Source organism: Castor canadensis, chromosome 17 (genome assembly GCF_047511655.1).
Source record: "Castor canadensis chromosome 17, mCasCan1.hap1v2, whole genome shotgun sequence".
Classification (NCBI taxonomy): Eukaryota; Metazoa; Chordata; class Mammalia; order Rodentia; family Castoridae; genus Castor; species Castor canadensis.
Genome location: NC_133402.1, coordinates 4,056,573 through 4,083,462, shown reverse-complemented (window position 1 = coordinate 4,083,462; position 26,890 = coordinate 4,056,573). Strand labels below are relative to the sequence as shown.

Here is a 26,890-nt window from a genome sequence, read left to right as displayed (position 1 = left end):
GTCTGAAAGTCATTTAGAGAAGCCACAGAAAGCCAGCTGCAGCACACTTGCTCAGGTTAGCATGGTGGGCCCGGTATTCCAGAACTGACGACTGACAACTATTTCACCTTTGTGAGTCATGTGCTGACAGTAGCAATTAAATATTAGACTCCAGAGGAGTGTATTCTACCTTTACTCTCAGGAAGAATGTTGGTTTTTTAAAAGGCCTCCTTTTGTGATTGCTCCCCTCATTCCAAACCATATGTTTTGTGTGGCTTAGTAGCCATGGATACCACCATTTATGAACAAATATAGACTCAGTGGCTACAAATATCTATAAGAGCAACCAGTTTAGAGCAAGTTGCATTTCTGTGGCCTGGCCACCTCCCGACTCTCAGTTGATGGGCAGACAGTAAGTCTTGGGTGTCGCATGCTGCCTATTTCTGATGCTTCCAAGACCCTGACTCCCAGGGACTCAGGTGTGTGCTGAGAGTTGGCAGGCTGTCTCCAGGTTTCTCCTGACTTGAGCAACTGGCAGTGTGTGTGTGGTTGGGCACTGAACGCTGGTGAATGAAAGTGGAAATAAACTGTGTGTGCCATAGTGACATCACTTAAGGAATGTTCTGATTTGTGTGGTGTTACTGTGGTTCTGCTTAACTTGTTTCTAGAAAATACCCTTTAGGCTCAAAAGTTTGGGTGGTTTTGAACAAGTTTTGAAAAGTGTCAGGCCTCTTTCAAAGTGCAGCTACACTAATGGATGTTTGTGTTCTGCTCTGATTAGACCTCTGCCATGCTTTGGCCCATGCAGTTCAGCTCAGACCCTTTCTGTGTTTTCTGCTAGTGCCTGGATCAAAGTGGAACAGCTAAAGCCCTACCATGCTCACAAAGAAGAAATGATAAAGATCAACAAGGGCAAACGGTTCCAGCAAGCTGTGGATGCCGTCGAAGAGTTTCTCAGGAGAGCCAAAGGGAAAGACCAGGTGAGAGAGACCTCAGCTTCCCCTTACCACCAGTCTGGGATTGAATGTGGTTCCTAGCAGGTGAAACGTCACCCAGACCCACAGCTCTGTTCTTAGAGATGCCTACAGAGAAAGCCACTGCTGTTCTAAGGGACCAGTCTCAGCTTGGAATGGTAGAATGGCATGCCTGCATCCACCTTTCTGAGAAGCGTGTTGCCTTTAGGATGAGTAGCTCAGCTTTGAAGTGTGCACAGAGCTTAGGAGCACAGCCTCTGGGATGTGTGTCCTGCCTGAGTTTAAGTCTTGCCTCCTAGACTTGGGACTGTGGGCAAGTGACTTGATTTTCTTTTTTTTAAGTCTGCTTCTCCCAGTGTAAGTGGGGGTGAGTGAGGAACCTGTTTTCATAAGGCAGCTGTGAGGGTAGCTCACAGAAGGTCCTGTAGCAGTGCACAGCCCATGTCTGAGGCATGGTGGCAGCAGCTGTTGTGGTGGCTATCACTATTATTATTGAACTTTCAGACATCATCCCACACTTCTGCTGATGACAAGAATCGGCGTAATTCCAGTGAGGAGAGAAGTAGGCCAAACTCAGGTGATGAGAAGCGCAAGCTTAGCCTGTCTGAAGGGAAGGTGAAGAAGAACATGGGAGAAGGAAAGAAGAGGGTGACTTCAGGCTCTGCAGAGAGAGGCACCAAATGCTCTCTGAAAAGAGCCCAAGAGCAAAGTCCCCGGAAGCGGGGTCGGCCCCCAAAGGACGAGAAGGTTTGTTTTACCACTGTAGCTTCTGGGACTCATGACTTCCTCTTGTGTGAGGTAGAGCTTGGCTCTAAGTAAGTTTCTGCTCAGCCAGTGGGCATGGATGCTTGCGCCCAGTGCTGCCCCTAGAGAATCCTGCAGACAGATGGTGGTGGATGCACAGACATGGCAGGAGCAGGAGACAGAGGAGCAGCCATCTGAGCTGGTGTGCAGGGTCAGCCATGGAAAGGCTAGCGAGAAGGGGGGGAGAAGGGCACAGCAGAGATGAGGGCACAGCCATGTGAGATGCAGTATTGGCGTGAATGTCTCTGTACAGGTGGAGGACCAGAGGCAAGCAGAGAGATGAAGGCAGCTTGATGTTGGATTGCGGAGGGACTGGAGGTCTCTGTGACCAGTGGGGCCCCGTGAAGCTATTTGAACTGAGTGTCGAGGTGGCCATGTATGCCAAGCTGTACCTTAGTGATCCTAAGGGCGGAGAAGAGGGGCTTGAAGTCAACTAGAAGGGCCAAGCCAGGTGCACACTCTTGAGAGGCGATAGCAAATCCCAAGTGCGAGAAGTACAGCAGAAGAACCCTTCCCATGATTTGGCAACTTGTTATGTGAAGCGTTTATACAAGTTGGGGAAGGAAGATGATTTCAAGCTTTACTCCTGGGAAAGTGGTGATGATCGCTTCCTTATGTGCAGAGGAGTTGGAGATGGAGCTGGCTTACAGGGAGGAAAGGAGAGAACTGGTTCTGTGGAACTTCTAACGTTTCGCTGTTGCTTGTGCCGGGAGTGGAACCCAGGGCTTTGTACCCCTGAGCTACATCCCAGCCCCAGTCCTGTTTTGAATGGGATGCATTTGAGGCGAGGGCTGGAGGTACATGTTTGGGAGGCGAGCCTGGAAGAAGGATGGGTGAATCCAGAGATGAATGGGCTTATCTTGGAAAGTGAAGGGCGAGCAGGGAAGAGGTGGGTGTGCAGAGGGACATGGGGGTTGGGGTTGGTAGTTGGTAGGGTTAGAAGCATGACCATAGAAAACGGTGCATCTCTCATCCTCTTGCAGGGGTTCTTTTGAGATGCACGGGTGGTGTTTGGGGAGCACAGGCAAGATCAGCAACAAGAGGATAAAGGGAACAGAAACCAGGCCGCTGGCGGGAGTCGGGTGATAAGGCCCTGGTAAAATGTAGACATGGAGCAGATCTGGCAGATTTAAGACACCAGGGAGTCAGGCACCAGTGGCTCACACTTGGAATCCTGGCTACTCAAGAGGCTGAGATCAGGAGGATCACGGTTTGAAGCCAGCCTGGGCAAATAGTTCGTGAGACCCTATCGCAAAACAAAATCACAAAAAAGAGCTGGGGGAGTGGTTCAAGGTATAGGCCCTGAGTTCATATCCCAGTACTGCAAAATAAAAAAGACACTGGTGAGACTAGGCAGGCTGAAGCCACCTGGATGGAGGAGGAAAGGGCTTCAGCGTGCATGGAGAGCAGGAGGTTGGCCAAGGCTGGAGGCTGGCCAGGTCGTGCTCCATTCATGGGGCTCTGGCCAGCTGCTGCCAGGTTGTCTGGTTTTCCTTAAAAGAAGCTGGGAATACAGATGTGTATGTGAAAACATCCTAATCTTAGGTGTTAGAAGTTAATTCAAGTTTTTAAAATACTGTGAGTCCACAGGAATATCTCTCTGGCTATGCTCAGTCTATGGGCTGCCTTTGTGTGGCATCTGGCTGGGCAAGGTCCTTCCCACTGTTCTAAGACTAAGGACACAGGATAGCAAGAGTCTCCTATATGACCGCAGGAGATGGAGGCTTAGAGGCCTGCACACCTCCAGGTGTAAAAGACTTTGCAGGGGGCAAGGCAAGGGGCCTTGCCTAATCTGATCCACAATAGATGTAATGTGATTTTTGAATTTATTTCCTTGGGACCCAGAAGGAATCTGGGCTGTCAGGTTTTGGGGGGTTTTTTGGTTTGTTTGTTTGAGTTGGTTTTGGTGGTACTAGAGTTTGAACTCAGGGCTTCACACTTACAACAAGTGCTCTACCACTTAAGCCATACCATCAGTCTTTTTGCTCTAGTTATTTTGGAGATGGAGTCTTGTGAACTATTTTCCCAGGCTGGCCACAAACCACAATCCTCATGATCTCAGCCTCCCAAGCAGCTGGTATTACAGGCATGAGCCACCAGCACCCAGCTAGGGCTGTCAGGTTTTATACTGTTTTCCAAATTCATGTTGTCTTAAGGTGTCTCACAGATTCATGCGTCACATTGGATAGAAACAGATTCCTTTTGGATAATGGGAAATGCAGTGGAAAAGTTAGAACAAGAGCCCCAAATTTGGGTTGTAACACTGTGGCTTACTGCATCTTAGTGGCCTTGGCTACATTCCTTTGCCTTTATTTCCTTGTCTGACCATTGTATCTCATAGGTTTGCTGAGCACTGAGTGAATCCACAGGCAGAGCGCTAGAGCATGTCTGTAAAGCACTAAGTATTCAGTCCAGGCCCTGCATTGGCTGTTTCTAGGGTGGGATATGGTTGTACAGTGAGAGCCCCCAAAGCCCCTGCCCCTACTTACTTCTAGAGGCTTCTCTCAAGTTCCCCACAGAAAGCAATCTGCCCTTGAGGCTGGAAGGTAGTGACATTTAGCCAGGTTTCAGTCCAGGAGCTCTACCTGCTATTAGCCCCTCATGGGGTCCTTTCTGAGAGGTTTTTGTGCCTGGCCTGGCCCATAATGAAAGATGTGTCCTCAGGAGAGGATGGAGATTTGCCAGAGGTACAGGGAGTCTGTGCCCAGCGAAGAAGTTGAGGTGCATCAGCCAACCTGATCTACCCAGTAGCTCAAATGAGTCTGTATGTTGCCATAGCAACTGTCACTTGGCTTGCTCCTTTTGGAAGCAGTGAACAGTAAGTAGCACAGGCTGATGATAGCTGGGCAAGGCCCCAGGTGAGATTATGCCACCCTATTGTAATCTTCCCACCCTATGGATAATGGAAAGGCTGACCTTGATCCTGGAGGTGTCAACTGCATGTGGACCGGCAAAGCTGGGTTTGCATCTAGACTTCCATTTGAGAGCCTACCCTTAGGGCTCTTCTTTCCTCATCCTGAGCTGAGCACAAGAGCACCTCAGTAGAAGTCACCTGACCAGGACTGTGGCTTTCCAAAAATTTTCAGCTCCCCCCAAGAGCAGCAGTTTGTCATCTTCATGCTGGACTGAGAGCTGTGCTCTCCTTGCTCCCATTCTGTTGTCCCTAGAGCTGGGCTGTCCCTAGCCACACATGACCATGTAAATGTAAATTACATTGAATAGAACTTTAAATTCAGTCTCACAGTCATACTAGCCTGGTGGCTGGGGGCTCCTGTGTTGCAGTGCAGATGAAACGCAGAATTGCCCCGAAGCTAACCTCCTCATTATCTGACAAATGTTTATTCAGCAGCTCCACCGTAGGCCACGTGTCTAGAGAGAAAGCATAATAGACAGACAAAGCTCTCTCAGGCAATGTAGTCACTTCTTGAGTGAGTATTGCACCTCTGCTACGTGCCAGGTGTGGGTCCCAGGGTGGGGTCTGCAGTGGACCCAGCTGGCAACGATCTTGCTTTTCTAGAATGTGCTGGTAATAGCCTTGGTCACAGAGCCAAAATGCCTGAGTTTAATCTTCATCTGCCTCACTAATGGGCAGCTCCTTAGTCAAGGCTGCTTAAGTTCTCCTTACTTGTCTATCGTGAGGGTGTGAGGATTACATGAGACCATACCTATAAACTAGCACTTGTCATCGTCAGCATCAGCATTGCATGCTGATGGAGGAAGGTAGAGAGATCAGGCAAAGACACTCTGATAAGGGGACATTCATTTCAACAGAGACCTAAAGTGAGCCTGTCAGCCCAGTAGACATCTGTTGGAAGAACATCCTAGCAGTGCAAAGGCCCTGAGGCAGGTACCTGCTTGGGGTATTAGCGATGGGGGTGGGGCAGTGGAATATTGGGGGCTAGGGAGTCATGAGGGAGGAATTAGACACAGAGTTGGAGATTAGTGTGGGGTAGGGGTGGCAGACTCAGTAGAGCCCTCCTTGTGGCTTCCTTAGTAAAGCTTTATCTCCACTGTGTGAGATGTGAAGCCGGCTTTGGGCAGAGAAGTGACTTTGTTTGACTTGATTTTTAGAAGATGACTCTTGCTGCCATGTGGAGACTAGACTGCAGGGATCCATAGTACAGTCAAGGAGACTTAGTCTGCAACTAGCCAAGTGAAAAGTAATGGTGGCAAGAGCGTGGGTGTTAGGAGAGAGGGTGATGAGTGGCAGGATGGCTGAGCAATGGTAGCGCAGCAGTCCCTGCTGATGGGGTAGAGGCGAGGGGTCAGGAAGGACTCCAGAGACCCTGGCCTGGTGGGAGGGATAGGAAGAGCAATTTGGCAGGGTAGGGAGAGGGTTTGTGGTCATGGTGAGAGTCACCCTGGCATCCAAATGGAAATCAGGAGGGCCACCAAGGCAGGGAAGGAGCAAGTGGGAAGGGCAGGTATAAGGTAGCATCACTGACAGTGGAGCAGAGCCAGGACTCTTTGCCCAGGAAGAGGAGGGCCCCAGCATGCAGAAAAGGAGCAGCTTCTGTGCAACAACCCTAGGTATGTTCTGGCTTCTCAGTCCCAGCAGGGAGATGTGGGTAGGCCTAGGCAACACCGTGCAGCTTCTTCCTTTTTACTTATTTAATGTTCGCTATTCACCCTGGGGATTTCCCTTGTGATGCTGCTGAAAACACTGCAGGCCGTAGTAGGGCTTTCTGATGACCGCTATCCTCATGAAACTTAGGTGCAAGGGCACATTTTCCTATTACAAGAGTGAGAAGAAAGTTTCACTTGGTGTGGTGTAGACAGAAAGAACTCGCCCTATCTCTCCCCAGGAATGGTCATCAGAACCGTGCCCAGTGATTGACTTGACTTGACTTGCATGGGTTTAGTTCAGGGCTCAGTGGGACAAAAAGGAAGCAAAGTGTCCTGATGCCCTGCCTTTCCTTCTGCAGGACCTCACTATTCCTGAGTCCAGTACCGTGAAGGGGATGATGGCTGGGCCAATGGCCACGTTCAAATGGCAGCCAACAGCGAGTGAGGTAAAAGAGCTCTTAGACAGGTCTTCGTAGCAGAACCAGTTTCCTGGCATTACTGTGTGCTCCTTCTCCCTGCCCCCTTTCCTGCCTTTTTTTTCTTTTGGTAGCAGTACTGGGGTTGGAACTCGGGGCCTCATATTTGCTAGGCAGGCACTCTACACTTGAGTCATGCCCCAGACTTGTTTTGTTTTTAATTACAAAATGGTATGGAAGTTGATGAGGTAAAGAGTGTTCACCTGAGGATAAATGTGGTTAGGTCTCAGCTGACTGATTCCAAGCATTGGTCTGCCCACTAAGCCGCCTTGCAGGTGACTATAGACCCTCTGTCATTCTCATTGTTGGGGGCATGGTGGTTTTCCACAAAAGTGGGGTCATTCTGCACATTTTCTCCCTTTGTGTTTTATAAATACCTTCTCATTGTCCATAAATGCAGCTGTTTGTTTGAACGGGTCTCACTCTGTAGCTCAGACTGTCATTCAGTCATCCTGCCCCAGGCTCCTGAGGGAGCTGGGATGCAGATGTGCAGCACCACACCTGACTGATAGCCCGGTGTTACACTTCCCCAACACAAGGACCCAGAGTTCTGAAACTGGACGAGTCCTGGGAATTGCTGTGGCCTGGTCTGTTGGGTTGCCTAAGGGCCTGGTGAACAGTGAATACTAAAATGTGAAACTGCTTTTGAATATTTTCCCATGATGTTCCTGGAATGATTTGTACCAACCTGGCAGAAACATCGGTCCTTTTTCACTTAAGCCAACTTTCTCCTAGCTAGAACAGCAGTCCTTTATAAAAGGCTTAGGCCAAAAATAGGGGGCGTTTGAGGGCAGTGCAGCCAGGAGACTCCAGTTACTGGGCAGGAGGAAGGGACGTGGTGGAGGGCAACTTGTTTATTAAATCAACTTCTGTTTCCAGCCAGTCAAAGATGCAGATCCTCATTTCCATCATTTCCTGCTGAGCCAAACAGAGAAGGTGAGTGACTGCAAGTCTCTTAACCCTTGATTTGCCCGGCTGTGGGGAGTGGGGTCCCGTACCTGGCAGAAATCACAGTGTAGGCCATGAGGGAGCCAGGCACTGCCAAGATTCAAAACAGAACCAGCCACTGTGTGACTGAGACATGTGGCCGAAGGAGCCAGACTCTGTGACCTAGCAGCCCCTGTGAGTTTGCCCGTGACCTGGGTTATAGCACAGAGATGCTTACCAGCTCTTTTAACTCTGGACACGGGATCCAACACCTTGAGCCTCGGTATATTGGTCAGATAAAGAGCCTGATTAGGAGCTAGAAGTGTGGTTCAAGTATTAAAGTGTCTGCTTACCTTAGTTGTCTTCAACACAGAGAAACTAAAGCAGATACTTTAAAGCAACTGAGGCCAATAGGAGAAGGGGACCAGGAACTAGAGAAAAGGTTAGTTCGAGAAGAATTAACTTAGAAGGTAACACCCACGCACAGGAAATCAATGTGAGTCAACTCCCTGTATAGCTATCCTTATCTCAACCAGCAAAAACCCTCGTTCCTTCCTATTATTGCTTATACTCTCTCTTCAACAAAACTAGAGATAAGGGCAAAATAGTTTCTGCCGGGTAGCGAGGGGTAAGAGGGGGTAAGGGAGGAAAGGGCGGGGGGAAGGGGGGAGAAATGACCCAAACATTGTATGCACATATGAATAAAATAAAAAATTTTTTTAAAAATTTAAAAAAATAAATTGTCTGCTTAGCAAGCATGAGGCCCTGAGTTCAAACCCCAGTACCACAAAAAAAAATTAAGAAACTCATTAGTTGAATGGAGAATTGAGTGAGATAATGTGTGTTTGCTTTCAAGTGGCTCATTTAGAGTTCAGTAAAATTATACAATGAAGACGTGTATATATATGTTAACCTCCTACTTCAGGCCTGACCTTTTAGAGGAATTATAATGAAGACCCATTAACTGTTCTGTTTGATAAATGGCCTTTTTCCCCCCTTTCTATTAGCCAGCTGTCTGTTACCAGGCAATCACAAAGAAGTTGAAAATATGTGAAGAGGTATGTAGGCTCCATGCCTCCCAGTTTTATTTTCACCTGGGGCCTCACCGTGGGCAGAATGACTGGATGATTTGTGCTTCCTGTCCCTAGGAAACTGGTTCCACTTCCATCCAGGCAGCGGACAGCACAGCTGTGAATGGCAGCATCACACCCACAGATAAAAAGTAAGTGCTAGGGCCTCTTGGGGCTCGGGTTCTGTTAGGGTTGAGGAGGTGACCCCACAGGTGCCCTTTAGTGTTGTGTCCCAGTCACTGCTAGGATCAAATGGAAAGAGGGAGAAAGTTACAGTTCTCATCAGTAATGATTTGTCTGGGAGAACTCTGACTTGTCAGAGGCAGAAGTTACCATGTGAGTCCTTAGTGGGGTCTCCCACAGCTGAGGCTCAGGGGATGGCTCTGTAACTCTCTGTTGAGTTTCCAGGCAAGAGCACCTTCTTCAGAGTTTCTCAGAATCATCCAGAAGGTGACATGGCTTATCAAGCACTGATTGTTGGGCTTCTCAGTCAGTGGAATAGGTCCAGTACAGCCCGAGGCTACATTTTTTTTAAGCAGGTAACAAAGACACTACTGTCACTGCGAATCAGGGACCACACTTTAAAAGTCCCTGGCATCACTGACCTATGATAGAAGCTCCAAGGTTAACGGGAGACATGAAGATATTTGGCATAAATCCCATTCTTGTCTTCCCCAGCTGTCCCTGCTGTTGCCTCCTAGTCCTTCCCATATACCTGCCAGCTGCTTTTCTGCCTCAACTGTGGTCCCCAAACCTGAGGGTGCTCCCAGACCTCTGCTCTTCCTCTGTAGGCCAGTCATATCTGCATCTACGTGGGAGAAAGGGTTTCTTTACTAAGAGGATGTGTTCTCCTGAGCAAGATAAGAAGTGTAAATTTCTTATGTGTACCTTCCACATAATTCCTTCCCAGACCAAAAACAGGACATCTTTTACTTTATGATTGATGGTACCATTGGAATCGGTAACCATACAAGTTATTCTTAGTGAACTTCCCCCTGTAGAAATAGGAACATTTTGTGTATGCTAGTCAAAGAGGAGATGGAGGTAGGCCTGGTGAAGCACAGCTATGATCCCAGCACTCGAGAGGCTTGGGGGAGTTTGGAGCAGAGGAGACAGTTTGCAGGTGTGATTCCAGAAGACCAGCAATACAGAGGGGATAACATGGGGTCAAAGTGGAGAGGCTGCAGAGGGTGTCTAGAACTTCGAGAAAAGCCAAACTGAAAATAAGAACATGGTGGGATCTGAAGTGAATGATGGGCCTAGAGGCATGGCTCAAGCAGTAGAGCGCCTGCCTAGCAAGCATGAAGCCTTGAGTTTAACTTCCAGTGCTGCCAAAAAAAAAAAAAAACTGCATAAAAAGTGAGCCATTGTGAGGTAAAAAAGTGTAAGAATCAGAAAAAGCTATTGGGTGAAAGCCCTCTGTAAAAGCATGTAGAAATGACAGTAGTAGTCACTAGCCCAGAGGTCTTGGGTGGCAGGAAGGAGCAGGTAGGAAGTGAAGGTCAGCAGCCTGGCCATAGGCCATTCAGTCACAGAGGGTCATGATGGATGGTAGATGAAAGCTGTGAGGGAGGAAGGCATGGGAAGATCACTCCAAAGCGCATCTCTCCTGGCAGCCGGAAGATTAGGAAGGCAAGGGAGAACCTGGAAGAACCAAAGTTGAGAAGAGGAGGTGCCAGCCGGTCCTGGTCCCTACACTAGTGGAAGTTGTCTGGCTGTAAACACATTGCTTCCATGACTTGTGTGCCCTGATGCACATGAGGGAGCCCTAGGAGATCACTGATCAGGAAGCGTTCAGTAGGCCATTTCAAGGGCCGAAGACACTGGAGTGCAATTGTGAGCCTTGAGCTGTGCAGGTCACACTTTGTTCTGTGGTGGCCAAGGGTTTAGACATGCCTATTTGCATTTAGGGACACTTAGAGTAACACAGGAGAAAAGGTGCGTGTGAACGCAGCATGCCTGGCTCTGCAGATAAGTATCCACATACCAGGCAGTGTTTTCAGTGGCCTGAGGTCCCATCCCCCAATCTTGACTGTGTCCCTCCCACTCCAACCTGCACTGATCCATCTCTGTCTCTTTCAGGATAGGATTTTTGGGTCTTGGCCTCATGGGAAGTGGCATCGTCTCCAACTTGCTAAAAATGGGTCACACAGTGACTGTCTGGAACCGGACTGCAGAGAAAGTAAGTATTGGAGGTAGTTCTTGTTGGTTCTTGGGGTGTGCGGTACCTCTAAAGATGTGTATCTGTTCCTGGTGTCTCTGCTCAGTGTTCTGCTCGAAGTGAAGCAGGGGAAAGCAAACTTAGCCCAGGTGGTGCAAATGTGAGTTTAGGATGTTGTAAAAACTAAGTATTTTAAAATACAGGGTGGTGGAGTGGCTCAAGCGGTAGAGCGCCTTCCTCAAGTGTGAGGCTCTGAGTTCAAACCCTAGTGCCACAAAAAAAAATAAATAAGGAGAAGAATAAATAAAAGGTATAAAATGAAGGGTGATTTCCCCCTCCCTGCCATTCCCTAAGATAGATCCTGTTAGGTTTTGCATTACTTCCTAGCACACATGCAGATATACATACGTGCACATGTCCCATTGTGGGCAGAGGGAAGAGCAGGTAGGTAGATCTGCTTCATCCTCTGTAACAATCACACAGTATTCAGCTGTGTGGACCTGCTGCCTGGCATGGGAGCCACTGGCCACAGCTGACTGTGGAACACTTGACGTGTGGCATCTATCTGCAGGGCTGAATGTTTTTACTTTATTTTGCTAAAATGGAAACAGCTATATGAGACCTCATATGTCTAGAGTTTCTTAACCTAAGGTGGCAGCCATGGGTTCAGGGGCCATGTTTGTCTAGAAATGGAATTCTAAATCTAAATGTGCAGCTGGGTGTTGTACAGGAGGGTTGTGAGTCAGGAGTCCTGGGCTGCATAGTGACACACCAGTGACAAAGTCAGTGTACCCTTCCTGATGGAGAGGGCTGGGCGGGGGGGGGGGGTCCCCTCACAGTCTCATCCAAGAAAAGGAGAAGAACTAGAATCTTAAGGACTAGAAACTAAAGTATTATACTTTTGTTGTTGTTATTTTGTTTTTTGAGACAGGGTCTTTTTATGTAGCCTAGAATGGCCTGAACTCACAGTCCTCCTGCTTCTGCCTCCCAAGTGGTGAGACAAAGGCATGCGCCACCATCGTGCATGAAGTAAAGGAAGAGAGACTAGAAAAGTGCACCCTTTTGAGGCACATGGTGTGGTTGAGCCGGCACTTGTGAGTTTGCCCGTGTGTGCACAGCCAGTTGTGCCAGTACCGAAGCCATAAGCAATAGCTAAGGCTAAAAGAAGTTTTGGAGCTGAATGATGATCTGAGTTAACAAAATGTTCTAGGGGCTGTGGTGGAGCTCTTTGGTAGGGCACATGCTTAGCATGCCCAGGGTCCTAGGTTCAATCCCCAGCACCCCCAAAAACAAAGTTCTAGGTAAAGTAGAAAAAATTAAGAACAACACAGAAGGGCTGTGGAGTGGCTCACGTGGTGAGCACCTGCCTAACAAGCATGAGGCCCTGAGTTCAAACCCCAGTACCATGAAAAAAAAAGAACAACAAAGAGACAGTTGAGGAATTATGGGGGCCAGGGAAAAATAGCCCCCACCCCACTCAGGTGGGCTGCAGTACTGTGCATGGGGGCATGGTGGGCTCTGAGGCCCCGCAAGATCCCAGAGGCTCCATTGCTGAGGCACTATGGCTCATTCTTGTAAGGCTCAGCTACTGCCAAAGGCAAGGAACATCAGGAATGTGGGCATGCATGGTCACAGGATGGGGAGAACCCACAGTCAGTGCAACGAGTGTGGATCCCCTAACAGAAGTGCCTCTGGCATCCTGGAAAACCTGCTTATTATCACAGGACCGTTCATTCCTAGTGACTTAAGGGAAGGCAGAAGAGTAGCGGAACTGCGAGCTTCAGTTGGAGTTAGGCAGGTGCAGGTTCACAGCCAGACTTGCTGCTTACTTTCTTCAGCAAGGTATCCTCATCTGAGAAGTAACGGTGCTTTCACAGGTTTGACAATTGAGTGAGGTAGTCTTAAGTACTTACTATAGTGCTTTATACAGTAATATTCTCTCTAAAAAGCCACTTAATCCTATTACACTTTCCATGGAATTTCTTGATAAGAAGGTTCTTGATAAAAATGATCCTGTCTCCAGGCACAGTGGCACATGCTTGTAGTCCCAGCTACTCAGAAGGCTAAGGCAGGAGTATCACTTGAGCCCAGGAGTTCATGGCCAGCCTGGGCAACATACAGAGACCCTAACGACAGCAAAGTGATCCTCTGGTTCTTCTGGAATAACAATAGGAAATACAATTTTGATTTTTCGAAAAAGGAGCAATGAGGAGGCCTCTGCCATGCAAAGCTAAAAGTAAAATAGAAAGCTTCATTATTGAAAGACCACTGAAGAGACCCAGGCCACAGAAACTGGGCAGCTCCCTGCAAATCAGGGAGGAGATGAAGGGCTGCTCAGAAAAGGGTTTGCAGGGAAACTGGTTAAAAACGTGGAAGATGCAATTCCTACCACTACTGAAACATGTCCCAGATCACTTACTGAAAGGCAAAACAAGCCAGAAGAAAATAAAACTTAATATGAATGTAGATCTTTGTGAGCCCAGAAGCAGCTACATCTACTAACGACAAATGCCATGATACTCTCTCACAGGAGAAAGTAAGCAGAACTGAAAGGTGTGCTAACGAGTGGTACTTATAGCAAATAAGATAGGAAAAGGGCAATATGTTGATGATATCAAACACATAAAAACAATCCACAAAGGAGAAACAGTAAATAAAGATTCATTAATGAGAAGTAATCCAAGTATATCAATCAAAAATACATCATTTGAGGTGGTTAAATTACCTCCCGAGTAGCTGGAATTATAGGCATGCACCACCATGATGGTGGAGCACGTGACTAGCTTGCTTGGGGCTGTGGGTTTGAGGCCAAGTACCACAAAGAATAATAAAAATAAATATATTTATGGGTGTGTACTTGTTTTTTAAGTTACATTCTGAGTGCTGGTAATTCAGCCACCTCCAGGTAGTCATTATAAGATTACACAGCCCCACTGGAACATTCTAGAGTTTTAAAATTTTTTAAAACCTGATTTGTTATACTCAATGGAGACCTAACTTCAAAATAGAGAAAACTTTGTGTGTAGAGATATTTCTTGGTGTCATAATGAAAGGTGAAAGGAGACTAAACATCAAACTGCAAGGGAGCCATTAGGTGAGTGAGACGTTCTGCAGTCACCCACTGTAAATGGAGATGAGGAAAACAGGTAACAGTGTGGATTATTCTATTTACTTCCCTAAATGCTTATGGGGGAAAAGTGCACCAGAATACCAGCGGTGGGCCTTGTGCTTGCTAGGCAAGTGCTGTGCCACTTGAGCCATACCTCCACCCCAGTGATGTGTATTGTTATGGAATGTTCTGAGTGTTCTGTGAAGCAGCACACGATAGGTGCCACGTAGGCAGAAGCACAAGGTGGTCCTTAAGAGCAACAAGACCTCCATCCTGGGACGGGCTGGCCCACGCATCTGGCTGGCATGTCACTATGCGCTGCTTACAGCTCACGTTAGGATCTGTGACTTTTGCAGTGTGATTTGTTCATCCAGGAGGGGGCCCGCCTAGGAAGAACCCCCGCTGAAGTCGTTTCAACGTGTGACATCACTTTTGCCTGTGTGTCGGATCCAAAGGCAGCCAAGGACGTAAGGATTCCCCCCTCCCCTCAGCGTCTCAGGTCGTGGCCAGGAGAGCTGGCTGGCCTCCTCCCCTTCTCCCCTGCACTGCGAGTGAGTGTCTGCATGTAAGGGCTGGATTTTCCATCTGGGGTCTTCTCCCACTGGGAAGGGTGCTTGCCTAAGTTGAATATAGGCTTCCTTTAATCCAGACCAAAGCGTGAAACTACCACAGTCCTTGAAGTCTGGGCCAAAATGGTTCCTGAACAGGCTGTAGAAATTCTGTTGGGCAGGAAGCTTGGTGGTGAATAAGCCTTTGGTTCAAGGGCCAATTTCCTGTGTTTAGCTATTGCTGAATTTGTTCTTGTTGAAAGTTCAAGTGCAGGGGCTGGAGGTATGGCTCAAGTGGTAGAGATCCTGCCTAGCAAGCATAAGATGGGCCCTGATTTCAAACCCCAGAACTGCCCAAAAAAAAAAAAAGTTGAAGTGCAATAGTCACCCTGCTAAACTGGTGACTAGTCTAATCCAAGTAAATCCAAAGAAGCCCCAAAGTAAATAATGAGGTCCTGTCTCTTAAATATGTGTGTGTATGAGTGGGGAAGAGTAGATAAATACTTTTCTATCCCTTGTCTATTTAGTGGCTTTTCCCGTTTCAACTTTATTAGTCAGCTCCTAATCAGGAAGTGAGCCAAAGAGCCAACCAGCTCTGCTCTCCGGGGGCTGCCAAGCACTTAGCAGGGAGCCTGGGCTATTGCTTCTCCCTTATGTCCCCACAGCTGGTACTGGGCCCCAGTGGTGTGCTGCAAGGGATCCGCCCCGGGAAGTGCTATGTGGACATGTCAACGGTGGATGCTGACACAGTCACCGAGCTGGCACAGGTAGCAGTCTTGGATCATTCTTTAGTGGGGACCCCAAGACCTAGGCTGATCATGCCCAAGTGTGGTCAGTTGAGTTATGCAAGAGCCAAAGGCAAAGAGGAAACACTGGGAGCCTTGGGACTAGCCTATCTTGATATCTACCTTGAAAGCCTCTGCTGGTCTGAAAAGCTACCAGACGTCAAGAGAAACTGGGTAGACACCAGAGCCTGGGGCTGCTGGCCTCACAGTAAGCAGTCCAACTGCCAGCTTGGCCTTTTTTGATTTAAGCAGTTGTCACAGTTGATTACCATGAGGATCTCTCCTCCTGAGCCATGCGAGGGACCATGAGTGTTCTGAAGATGGTCAGGTCAGGTCCAGACAGTGTCCTGAGGGGAAGTGTGTTCAGCCAGACATTGGCCTGGTTATGTTTGCTCCAGTGTGTATAAGAAAACAGAGACAGTGGGAGGCCAGACGCAGACTTTCCCTCCTCTTTCTGCCTATGACTGTATCTGCTTAAGGCCTGTCCTGTCTGACCCACCCTCCATAGCATAGTCCTTGGAACCGAGCCCTGGGACCTCAGTGTGCATGGCTATGTGCTTCCCACTCTGGTCCTAACCGGTGTGATGAGAAGCCAGGACCCTTGGGGATGCGGATGCTCCTTGCCCTGTCTGGAGAACCTATGAGAGGGGAGGCCTCCAGAAAATGGCTTTCCCTTGCAGGTGATTGTGTCCAGGGGCGGCCGATTCCTGGAAGCCCCAGTCTCAGGGAATCAGCAGCTGTCTAATGACGGGATGTTGGTGATCTTAGCAGCCGGGGACAGGGGCTTGTACGAGGACTGCAGCAGCTGCTTCCAGGCAATGGGAAAGACCTCCTTCTTTCTAGGTAATGTGCCTGCCACCTCTCTGCCACATCAGGCCTCTAGGCCTGGACACACCACCACCTAACATCAGCCTTTCTGATGGGTACCTTCAGAAGGATTTCCATGGACAGGTACACAGTGCCAGGAAGGAACAAGAACCCGTTCTGTCAAGGGAAGGTGGAGAGGCTCCTGGGGTGCTGGGTGAGGGCAGGAAGAGGCTGCCTGCCTGCCTTCGGGCCCCTCGGGACGTGACCCCCAGTCTCTGCCCGGGGCAGGCGAGGTCGGCAACGCAGCCAAGATGATGCTGATCGTGAACATGGTCCAGGGGAGCTTCATGGCCACCATCGCCGAGGGGCTGACCCTGGCCCAGGTGACAGGCCAGTCACAGCAGACACTCTTGGACATCCTCAATCAGGGACAGTTGGCCAGCATCTTCCTGGACCAGAAGTGCCAAAGTAAGTCACCTGTGGCCCTTTCTCATTTCCCTTTGTGTGAGAGTTGGGGAGCTGGGTCTGGCCACTGTCCAGCACCATTCTAACGGGGCTCACTGTGTTGAAAGACGCCCTCTGCAGGCAGTTCATGTTGGGGCCAGAGGAGAGCCAGGGATGCTGTGGACAGGCTGGGGCATGGGCTGAGGGCCCAGTCTCTTGCATGTCAGTGCTCTAATAGGGCTCTGCCATGGGAGATGCTGGTGTTGAGATGTGTGGGAGGCTTATGTAGAGTCCTGAGTCCTGATCAGTACATTTGCTCCGCAGATATCCTGCAAGGGAACTTTAAGCCTGATTTCTACCTGAAGTACATCCAAAAGGATCTCCGCCTGGCCATTGCGCTGGGCGATGCCGTCAACCACCCGACTCCCATGGCAGCCGCAGCCAATGAGGTGACGTGACAGCATGTGGCCCAAGTCCTGGGACCCTTCACTTTCTTACCCTTATTATTTCTGCCCTTCTACTTATTTAACTTTTGTTTGCTCTTTTCTCTTCCTTTCTTTTCTTTTTTATTCTTTCCACATTGTATTCTCATTTCCTTGGGCTGGGAAAGAAATATGTGTAAACAAGTTCTATGGTTAAGAATCTTAGGTTTGCTCTTTTTCTAACTTCTTCAGGGTGGAATCTTAGGTTGTTGTCTTTAGACTTTTTTCTTGATGACATTAGCATTGAAGCTATAAATTTATTTTTGATCCATGCTAATTTATTTCTCTTGTGATTTCCTCTGACCTGTAGGTTATTTTAAAATTTCTCCAGCCAGCATGATTGTACACACCTGTAGTCCCAGCTACTCAGGTGACTTGAGGCAAGAGAATCACTTAAGCCCAGGAGTTCAAGGCCACCCTTGGCAACAGGGTGAATCTCAAACTAAAAATAAAAAAAAAACTCGTACAGTATTTAGAGTCCTCCTAGATAGCTAATGGCTATTTCTTTCTTTTTTTTTTTTTTTTTTTTTTTCTCTTGTGGTCAGAGAACATGCTGTGTGGTTTTTTTTAAACTTTATACTTATTCAGACTTGCTTTGTGGCAGCAGATAGTCTGTCTTGGTGACAGTACCATGTACACTTAAAAAGAACGTGCGTTCTGCCAGGTATGGTGATGTGTGATCCAAAGTTCAAGGCCAACTTGGGCAGCTTGGAACCTGTCTCAAAATACATTTTTAAAAAGGATTGGAAGTGTACATAGCCCCATGGTACAGCCTAACATGGGCGAGACCTTGAGTTCAGTTCCCAACACTGCAAAAAAAAAAATGAGTTTTGTAGTGGCTCGTGTGTGTTCTCCCGATACTAGCAAGATGGCTGGCTGTTTTCTGTACCATCTTTCAGTAAGGAAATGGAGGAGACCTTTTTTTCCAGTTCTTTGAATTGCTGAGAGAGGTCTGTTAGTCTCCCAACTGTGATTGTAGTGTTACCTGTTTTCCTCCTTTAATTGTGTCCATTTTTGCTTGGTAGTTTTGAAAGTCATGACTTTAGACTTTTAACCATTCATGATGTCTGTGTCTTCCTCATGGGCCTGACCTTTAGTTACTATGAAATGTCCCTCTCCGTCTCCATCATTGGACATGAAGGAAGCCTCTACATGCAGCCCTGTGGAGGTCCCTGTGTCTTTTTCTCCTTCTCTTTTCTTTCACCGGTGTCTCTATTTAAATTGTGTCTTTTGTAGATAGTTCATGATTGGGACTTGTGTTTTCATCCCTTCTGACAGTCTTTTAATTGGCATGTTTAGTCCATTAGCATCTTTTCAAATCACGTGTTTATGGGTCACTGCACGTGCACTGTTGATGAGTTCTGCAGTGGCCCATGACCACTCAAGACTGGGAATAGTGTGGATGGAGGCTCTGCACAGAGGTGTGGTTGGGTGCACAGCCACCCTTTTGTCATTTCATTTCTGCTCGTTGCTCCTGTCTTCATCCGTTCCTTCTTTCTTGCCTCCTTTATGGTTATATTTTAAATTCCATATTCATTTTCTGTTGGCTTTCTGACTCTGCTTCTTTACATTTTTTTTCTAATGGTCGTGCCAAGAATTGTAGTGTACAACCTTAACTTCACAGCCTGAACTAAGTACAGAGTACTCAGTGTTAGTTCTAGTGACATCCCTTGCTGTAGATGACCCTCCAAAGATGCATCCTCTGGGCTGCGGTGCCTGCCATCCCCTCTGCATGGAATGCTCCTCACTCAAAATGCTCAACGCCTACCAATCAGCTCCAAACCTCAGCTCCCCGTCTAATGCAGCAGCTGCACCATCACCTCACCCCACCGCCTCTCTCCACGTTATTTTACTCCTGTTTCTTTTATTCCCCAGGTGTACAAAAGAGCCAAGGCACTGGACCAGTCTGACAATGACATGTCGGCCGTGTACCGAGCCTACATACACTAAGCTGCCAGCACCCCGCCCCGCCCCTCCGTTCTTCCCTCTGGTCTCCTCTTCCTGACGTGGGGTCGAGTCCTGGGACTTAGTTCTGGCCCAGCCCACCTGTCTCCTTTTCCTTCTATGTAGACTTTGCACCTTGCCATCAGCACAGCGCATGGCAGCCCCTCCCTGAGGCCTGGGCAGGGAGTGAGGCTGTTGGCAGGGTGGTTGGTGAGGAAGCTCTGGAGCTGGGCACTGGCCCTGGAGTAGGAGTAGGAGACTGTGTACTTTCTCTCTCACACTCTCTCTGTCTCTGTCTATCTGTCTGTCTGTCTCTCTCTCTCTCTCACACACACACACACACACACATACACACACACATATGCTGGCTCTCACCCCAGGATAGAAGCTGCCCAGAAACTGCTGCCTGGCTTTTCTTCTTCCAAGCTTGTCTTATCTCCAACCCCTTCCAGTTGAGAGACTTAAGATCAGCTGTTGAGCGCCGGAGGAGGTTTTTCCTCATCCCCAACGTGGATGCTGGAGGCTCGTCCACAGCCCCCACTGGACCTGCCAGAAAAGACTCTGGCCAAGATGAACCAGCACAGACTCTAATGCAGACTCCATGGGCCCTCCAGCTTCAGGTGACCAGCTAAGGAGTTTTAACATCTGTACTACCAGTGGGCAGCCACCTCTTGACTCTTGACGCCTGTGTGAACTGAAGAGGCCCTGCTGCCCTCATGCAGCGCTCGCTTCTCTTCTCCCTGGCTGTTTTGGTGTTTGGATTTGCATTCCAGCCCTTGGGCAGGGTTCTGAGGGCACTGTGAGCAGTGGAGAGTGGAGGTGGCACTTTCCTGTTTCCGTTAAGCCACAGTCTCTTCATCTGGCTCTGAAGAGCCGCTTTGACCGGGCCACTTGCTCCTGCCTTCCCTGCACAGGTCCCCTGCATGCCCCACCTCTTCACTCCCTCCTTCCTCCCATGGAGATAGTATTCCTTTTTGTCTGTCTGTCCTGTTTGGCCCAGACCCAACCTTGAGCATTTCTTAGGCTCAGCTCTTGTTGGGAAATGAGTGTCTTTGCCCCAGCCAGTGTCATGGTCTCTGGTGCTTCCCGGGCCAGCATCTGTGGGGAGGGAAGAGAGCTGGGCCTGACCTAACCTGAACCAATGGACCCACAGAAGCAGGCTGGGCCATCCTCAGGCCTTAGCATTTCTCCTTGGACAGGGGACCAGAGGGGCCGATTGTTAAATGAGAACAAGGAGAAGTCACCCAAGGGATGTCAGCTTTTCTCCCTCTCCTGGGTTGAGATTCCAAAGTCGCAATTTGCGGGCTGGAATTTATAGTGAAACACACTATACATAAGATGGCCATGCTGGTGTGGGCGTCTCCCCCTCACCGCTGCTTAGAGCCTGTGTTGGGGGGCAGGGCAAGGGCGCTCCTAGGACACTCAAGTTGTTTCTGCCTGAACACGGCCTGTCCTGGTCCTGGGGGACAAGGAGGGCGGGGGTGGGGAGCTGCTGTACGGAAACTGGTTAGTCAATGTTGTCTTAATATTGTTGGAAATTCTGTAAAGTTCTTTTTATGAATATTTCTGTTTAAGCTATTTCACCGTTGTTTTGAAATCCTTCCCTTTAAGGAGAAAATGTGACACTTGTGAAAAAGCTTGTAAGAAAGTCCCTCCTCCCCTTTTTCCTTTTAAACCCTCTTTAAATGACAAATCTTATAGGTGATTAAGGTTGTGAATTTTTATTTTTGCTTTGTTTTTAATGAACATTTGTCTTTCAGAATAGGATTGTGTGATAATGTTTAAATGGCAAAAACAAAACATGATTTTGTGCAATTAACAAAGCTACTGCAAGAAAAATAAAACATTTCTTGGTAACACAGCTGTGGCGCGTGAGCCTCGCGCTTGGGTCAGCGGGCCCGGGGCGGGGACCGGGGTCCGAAGCTGGCCGCAGCTGCCGGGCAGGTTCCCTGCGCCCACCGAGGCGAGCGGGGCGGGCAGCCTGCTGGCCAATCAATGAGCGGAGGGGGAGTGAGCCGCCCTATCCGGGCCGGAAGGGGGTGGGACCTGTAGCCGCCGCGGCCCGGCTGGAAAGCAGCGGTCCGTGTGGCGCCGTAGGCTGGTTTAGGCGGGTCAGGTGGGCCGAGGCTGGTGCGGGAGGCTCCTTGGGTAGGTCAGGTGGGCCGGGTTCCCGCAGGTCGCGTGAGCCGGGACGGGCCTGGAGGCGCTCGCCAATCGCGGGCTCGGAGACAACCCGGGGGCGGGGCCAGCGACGGCTCCGCCAATCGGCTCCGGGAGGAGGAGGCTAAGGGGCGGGCGCCGCGCGCGGACGGACGGGCGCAGACTGCTGGGACGGCGCTGGGCTGCGACGATGGCGACCGCGATGGCAGCGACCGCCGCGGAGCGGGCTGTGTTGGTGAGGCGCGGGCGGGGGAGCGAAGGGGTAGCGGGCGGCGGGGCCGGGCCGTGACCGCCGAACTGTCCGGCAGGAGGAGGAGTTCCGCTGGCTGCTGCACGCCGAGGTGCACGCCGTGCTGAGACAGCTGCAGGACATCCTCAAGGTAGCGCTCCTGCCCGTCCGGTCCGCTGCGGCCCTGCCCCCGGGCCTTTGCACGCGCGGTGCCCCGCCAGGCCTACCGACCGGCCTTCCCCCGGGACCCCTTCCGCCCGTCATGCCTGCTGATTTCTGGGCGCGGTGGTTCTCAGACCTGGACCCCACCTAAATGGACAGAGTCCAGTCGGGGGACACAAGGGGACGAGCACGTAATTACGCCAGAGGCTGTGCGAGTACTGCCAAGTCCTGAGAAGGGGGCTGAGCTAGCTGGCCCGGGCCGGGTGAGGAGGACGGACGGGAAGCAGTGACATTTCATCTGAGAGCTGAGCTGGGGTGGGGGAGGACAATCATGGATTCAAAGCCAGCCTGGGCTACAGCGAGCGAAGAAGGGGGGGAAGGGAAGGGAAGGGAGGGAACTGATAATCTGACAACCGAAGGATCCCTACTGCTCACCTGCAGACCTCTCTGCCTCTCTCTCCTCAACTGAAAAGGAGGTGACAGTACCCAGCTTAGAGAGCTGTTGTGAAGACTAGTAAACCAGGCATCTCAAAAATGCCCAACGTGGTGCCGGCTCTGGCCCAGAACCTCAGGCCACCATGGCTACTGTCTGGTTCTCTGTCCCGAGTTCCCCTAAGGGCTGCCTCTGAGTGCAGCTCCAGGCTTTTGGGACCTGAAGGCCAGGCTGTGGGGACGGAGCCCTACAGGCCACTCCGGCTAAGCCCAGATGCCAAGCAAGCCAACCCACCTGACCCATCCCCAACTGACCCGGGTGAGGGGGAGCTGGGAAGGAGCACTAGATGGCACTGGGGTGCACTAATGGCTACTCCTGTCTCCCACAGGAGGCATCTCTGCGCTTCGCTCTGCCAGGCTCAGGCACCGAGGGGCCCGCCAAGCAGGAGAACTTCATCCTGGGCAGCTGTGGGTGAGCTGGGCTGGGGGGGAAGTTTTGGGGGGGTGAGGCTCCCCGGACGGGGGACTCCTGGGATATCCCGGAGCAGAGCATGTTCCATCCTGGAACAGCAGGGGCAGCCTGCTAGGGCACAGCAGACACCCCTCTGACCCTCCCGTGTTGTAGCACAGACCAGGTGAAGGGCGTGCTGACTCTGCAAGGGGACGCCCTCAGCCAGGCGGTGAGTCCCCCACCACTCCCCCATCCCATCCTGCAATACAGAAAAGCTTTGGGCCTGTGGATAGCAGCTGTCCCATCGGCCAGCTGTGTGACTCTGGCAGGACCCTTGACCTCTCTGAGCCTCAGTTTCCATGTTTGTAGAAAGCATCCTCACATCTCCTCATGGGATTGATGTGATAGAGGTAGGAAGAGCTTGGCCCAGCCTGTCATCCGGACCCAGTGAAGCATGGGTATAGGCTGGCCCAGAATCCGAGTCGAATCAGCCAGCATCCAAGCTCCTGCCTGCACTTGACTCTGAGCCGGGCGCCAGGGCGTGAGGGAAGCCCCTCCTCTGTGGCTGCAGCCTGTTGGCTTTTAAGGACGCTCCCCACCATCTACCATCACCCGGGGAGGAGGCCTCCTTCCTCTTTCTCTACCTCTTTTTGCTTTCGCTGCCCTGTGACTTTTTGTGGGCCTGATTTCCTATTTCCTGACCTCCCTGTTCACCGCTAAATGGCCAGGGTATCAGGAGGTCCCCTGCCCTGTGGAGCAGCTGGGGCCTGAGCCACCACCACCACCCCCTACCTCCCCGTTCCCAGCGTGGCTCAAGGACTCAGAGTCCCCAAAGCCAGAGGATATGGCTCCGCCCTCTCTGTCCCACTCTTGCCCGTCAGGATGTGAACCTGAAGATGCCACGGAACAACCAGCTGCTGCATTTTGCCTTCCGGGAGGACAAGCAGTGGAAGCTACAGCAGGTACCTGCTCCCTCTTGGGCCACAGGGGCAGGCAGGGGCAGGCCTCGCTCACAGAGAGACTGGTGGTGGGGATTTGCGGCCTGGACAAGCCCAGGAAGCTGCTTCCTGGTGGGCAGTGCCTGGGGCCCCCTGACCAAGTCACTCACTCCCCTGACAGAGCCATCAGTGCCTTCCCATGGCCCTGGGGCCAAGTCCACATTCCTACTGCTTCTAGATCATGGGATCCCAGCCTCTCCCCCTTCCCCCCCACTGGTCTCCACCTCAGGGCGTTTGCCCCAGCTTTTCTGAGCTCACAAGTGGCTTGCTGAGGTCTCACCCCTCCCAGCAAGGTTACTCTGCACACCCTCTTCCCAACGCTTGCTCCCCTCTGAGAGGCCCACTCGTTATCTTGTGGTCTTACTGTCTGTGAGCTGCAGGAGAGCAGAGATAGGGCCACCTCAGCTGGCACCTCAGGCCAGAGCACAAGAACAGCTTTGAAGGGTGGAATGACCACAGGCCACAGCAGCCACCCTCCCCACTGGAGGTCAGGAGGTCAGCCCCTCGGGTAGAGCCTGCATGCTTGGGCCTAGCCAAGGCCCCAGAGTCATGGTTGCTCTGAAGTGACAGGAACCTGCTCCGCCTGTGCTGTTTTCAGATCCAGGACGCCAGGAACCATGTGAGCCAAGCCATTTACCTCCTCGCCAACCGGGACGAAAGCTACCAGTTCAAGACGGGTGCTGAGGTCCTCAAGGTGGGCCGCGCTGGCCCCGGGCTCCCAGAACCGTGTGCTCTGAGCCTGGGCACACATCCCAGACAGAGCTGAAGGCTGGCCCTTCCCCTGTCGGTGTCCAGCCACGGTGAAACGGCTTACGGCCTAGGGGCAGCAGTCAGGCCTGGTTCAGTCCCCCTGCTCTGCTTTGAGCTGTTCTACCGTGGGTCATCTGCTTAGCCTCTAGCCTCACCTGTAAAAGGGGACAAACCATACCAGCTGTTGCCAGTGGAAATGCAGGTGAAGTGGCCTGGCCAGCACTCAGCAAGTCATTCCTGCTCCGAGTACTTCCCACAGAGGGAGGCAGTAAAAGCTTTTAATTACACTACGGGGCCACGCGGTGGGAGAGCTGGCTCTGATGCCCAGGACTGCTGCTTTACTCTGCCCCTGACTTGCTGTGTGTCCTTGGGTGGTTTACCCACCCTCTCTGATCCTGTCTTATTAGCTGTATGGGTGTCAGGAGGAGCTGGAAACCAACTCTGAGGAGCAAAGCTAGGGCTTTGTTCTATAGCAAAGGGAAGGGAAGAGTTCCAGTCGTCCTACCGTCCATCGGTGGTATGAGCTGGCTCACCCCTGTGACCAGTTTCCTCACCTATGAAATCCATCCCAACGCCTCCTCCAGGAAGCCCTCCATGGCCCTGTACCCAGGCCAGATCAGACCCACACCCTTGTCCTCAGGGTGCATGTCCTGGACCTCCCTCCAGAGTCGTCCTCCTGGTGGAAACTGGGGTCCCTGGGCAGAAGCCCCGCAGTAGTTGTGGGACTCTGACCCAGCAGGAGCGGGAGACACACTGCTGCTTCCTGATGCTGGGGGTGGGAGAGGGGACGGGCACTCTCATGTAGCAGCTGTGACCCCCCCTCCAGCTCATGGACGCAGTGATGCTGCAGCTTACCAGGGCCCGCAACCGGCTCACCACCCCAGCCACCCTCACGCTGCCTGAAATTGCGGCCAGTGGCCTCACGGTCAGTGTCCTTTGCAAGCCCCTGCTCCAGGAGCGGGGTTTCCTGTGGAGGCCCAGCCTGCACCCCGGGGTGGACACAGCAGTGCCCAACCTGCTGTGGGTGGGAACCCTGGGCAGCTTTGTGAGATGGAGCTCCTGGACTCCGTCCTGTGTCCCCACAAAGATGCTACCCCCTGCTCTGGGCCGGGGCACCTGGGGAAGCCTGGAAACCCCAGGCCGTGGAGGAACCCCTGCGGGACCACAGCCTGCCGCCTCCCACAGCGGATGTTCGCCCCCACGCTGCCCTCTGACCTGCTGGTGAATGTCTACATCAACCTCAACAAGCTCTGCCTCACTGTGTACCAGCTGCACGCACTGCAGCCCACCTCCACCAAGGTACAGCCTCGGCCCGTCCCCTTGGCCCTTCCCCCTCAGCCCTGCCCCCCCTCGCCCGTCCCCTTTGGGCCTCCTCACCAGGCCACTGCTTCTGCCCAGAACTTCCGCCCGGCTGGAGGCGCGCTGCTGCACAGCCCTGGAGCCATGTTGTAAGTCTGCCTTAGCGTCCTGGGGCCCCGCCCACCCTTCTCCACCTTGGGGACCCAGGCCGCACTCAGCCACCCCTTCGTCCCCCCAGCGAGTGGGGCGCACAGCGGCTGGAGGTGAGCCACGTGCACAAGGTGGAGTGCGTGATCCCCTGGCTCAACGACGCCCTGGTGTACTTCACAGTCTCCCTGCAGCTCTGCCAGCAGCTCAAGGACAAGGTGGGGTGCTGCGGGGACGAGGAGAGCAGGGCCCTCCATTCAGGGGCAGGGGGAACCTCCTCAGTGCCCAAATCCTAGCGTCCTTGTGCCCATACACACCAGGCAGCTGGGCCTCAGCGACTCGACCCACACATCGCCCTTGGGGAACTTGACCCCTCACCACCACTGCACCCACCCTCACAGCACTGCTGGCCACGCCCCCAGACCCCTCATGGCCACGCCCCTGTGCCCACTGACCACTGCCCTCTCTTCTCTTCCCCTGCAGATCTCAGTGTTCTCCAGCCACTGGACCTACAGACCCTTCTGAGCAGGGCGACAGAGCCTGTGTCTCGGGAGGGCGGCCTGCTGTGTTCTCCCCCACTCCGTGGTGCCGCGCAGCCAGGCACATGGGCTGTTTCTCTCCGTCTGCACACACCCGCCACACTTTGCACTGCTGGAATGGCCACTGGAGGCGCGGGAAGGAAGAGATGCTGGTTTGGTGTTTGTTGTCGGGGGAGACAGGGCTGAGGCGTGGCCACGCTCCTACCCCTGCCTTCCCAGGACCTTGGACTCAGGGTGGGGCCAGGCCCAGGGTTTTCCTTCCTCTGTGGCCACAGATGCACCCAGGGTGTCCAGCTCCTGCTGGCAGGTATGGGGCGGGTAGTGACATTGAACCTGGGGTTGGGAGGGAGGGAAAAGGGAGCAGACAGGCAGCAGCCACCCCGTGAATAAGCTGTACTACCAAGACTGGTCTGCAACCCCAAGGACTTAAATAAAGATTGTCAGACTTTGCCTACAGCCCTTGTTTCTGTTTTTCTGCCTGAGTTGGGAGCACACTAGGGTCCCTGGTGGTCAGTGGCCTTCCCCGTTCCCAGGGCTCGTTTTCTCACTCAGTGACATGGCAGGGTCAAGCACAGAACCCACTTTTCTGTGTGAGCGTGAGATGGAGTCTCTCCATGCAGCCCAGGCTGGGCCCTGAACTTACGCTT

General features: G+C 51.6%; 2 protein-coding genes across 7 annotated transcripts in view; both read left to right on the top strand.

The window, feature by feature from the left end:
- The window catches only part of Glyr1 (glyoxylate reductase 1 homolog), a 30,878-nt gene extending 9,941 nt beyond the window's left edge, over positions 1–20,937 (top strand). For 2 of the 5 annotated variants that reach the window (XM_074060229.1, XM_020156941.2), the window contains exons 4-16: positions 821–959; positions 1,458–1,700; positions 6,683–6,769; positions 7,679–7,735; positions 8,734–8,784; positions 8,875–8,948; positions 10,879–10,978; positions 14,423–14,533; positions 15,280–15,381; positions 16,080–16,242; positions 16,495–16,674; positions 16,975–17,099; positions 19,008–20,937. In XM_074060229.1, coding sequence (XP_073916330.1) covers positions 821–959; positions 1,458–1,700; positions 6,683–6,769; positions 7,679–7,735; positions 8,734–8,784; positions 8,875–8,948; positions 10,879–10,978; positions 14,423–14,533; positions 15,280–15,381; positions 16,080–16,242; positions 16,495–16,674; positions 16,975–17,099; positions 19,008–19,082 — 1,507 coding nt within the window. In that variant the 3' untranslated portion in view covers positions 19,083–20,937. The remainder of the gene's footprint in view (positions 1–820; positions 960–1,457; positions 1,701–6,682; positions 6,770–7,678; positions 7,736–8,733; positions 8,785–8,874; positions 8,949–10,878; positions 10,979–14,422; positions 14,534–15,279; positions 15,382–16,079; positions 16,243–16,494; positions 16,675–16,974; positions 17,100–19,007) is intronic. The other 3 variants (XM_074060230.1, XM_074060232.1, XM_074060231.1) reach the window with 3 other exon arrangements.
- A 415-nt stretch (positions 20,938–21,352) lies between these two features.
- On the top strand, positions 21,353–26,699 carry Rogdi (rogdi atypical leucine zipper). Of its 2 annotated transcripts, XM_020156942.2 has the most exons (11): positions 21,353–21,471; positions 21,545–21,616; positions 22,449–22,531; positions 22,685–22,739; positions 23,392–23,472; positions 24,107–24,202; positions 25,085–25,183; positions 25,444–25,557; positions 25,657–25,706; positions 25,796–25,922; positions 26,188–26,699. In XM_020156942.2, exons 1-11 carry the CDS (start codon positions 21,427–21,429, stop codon positions 26,227–26,229), a joined length of 864 nt encoding a protein of 287 aa, XP_020012531.1. In that variant the 5' UTR covers positions 21,353–21,426; the 3' UTR covers positions 26,230–26,699. The 2 variants fall into 2 exon arrangements, with proteins under 2 accessions (XP_020012531.1, XP_020012532.1); XM_020156943.2 differs by lacking the exon at positions 21,545–21,616 and having other exon boundaries at positions 21,375–21,471.
- The last annotated feature ends 191 nt before the right edge of the window (positions 26,700–26,890 follow it).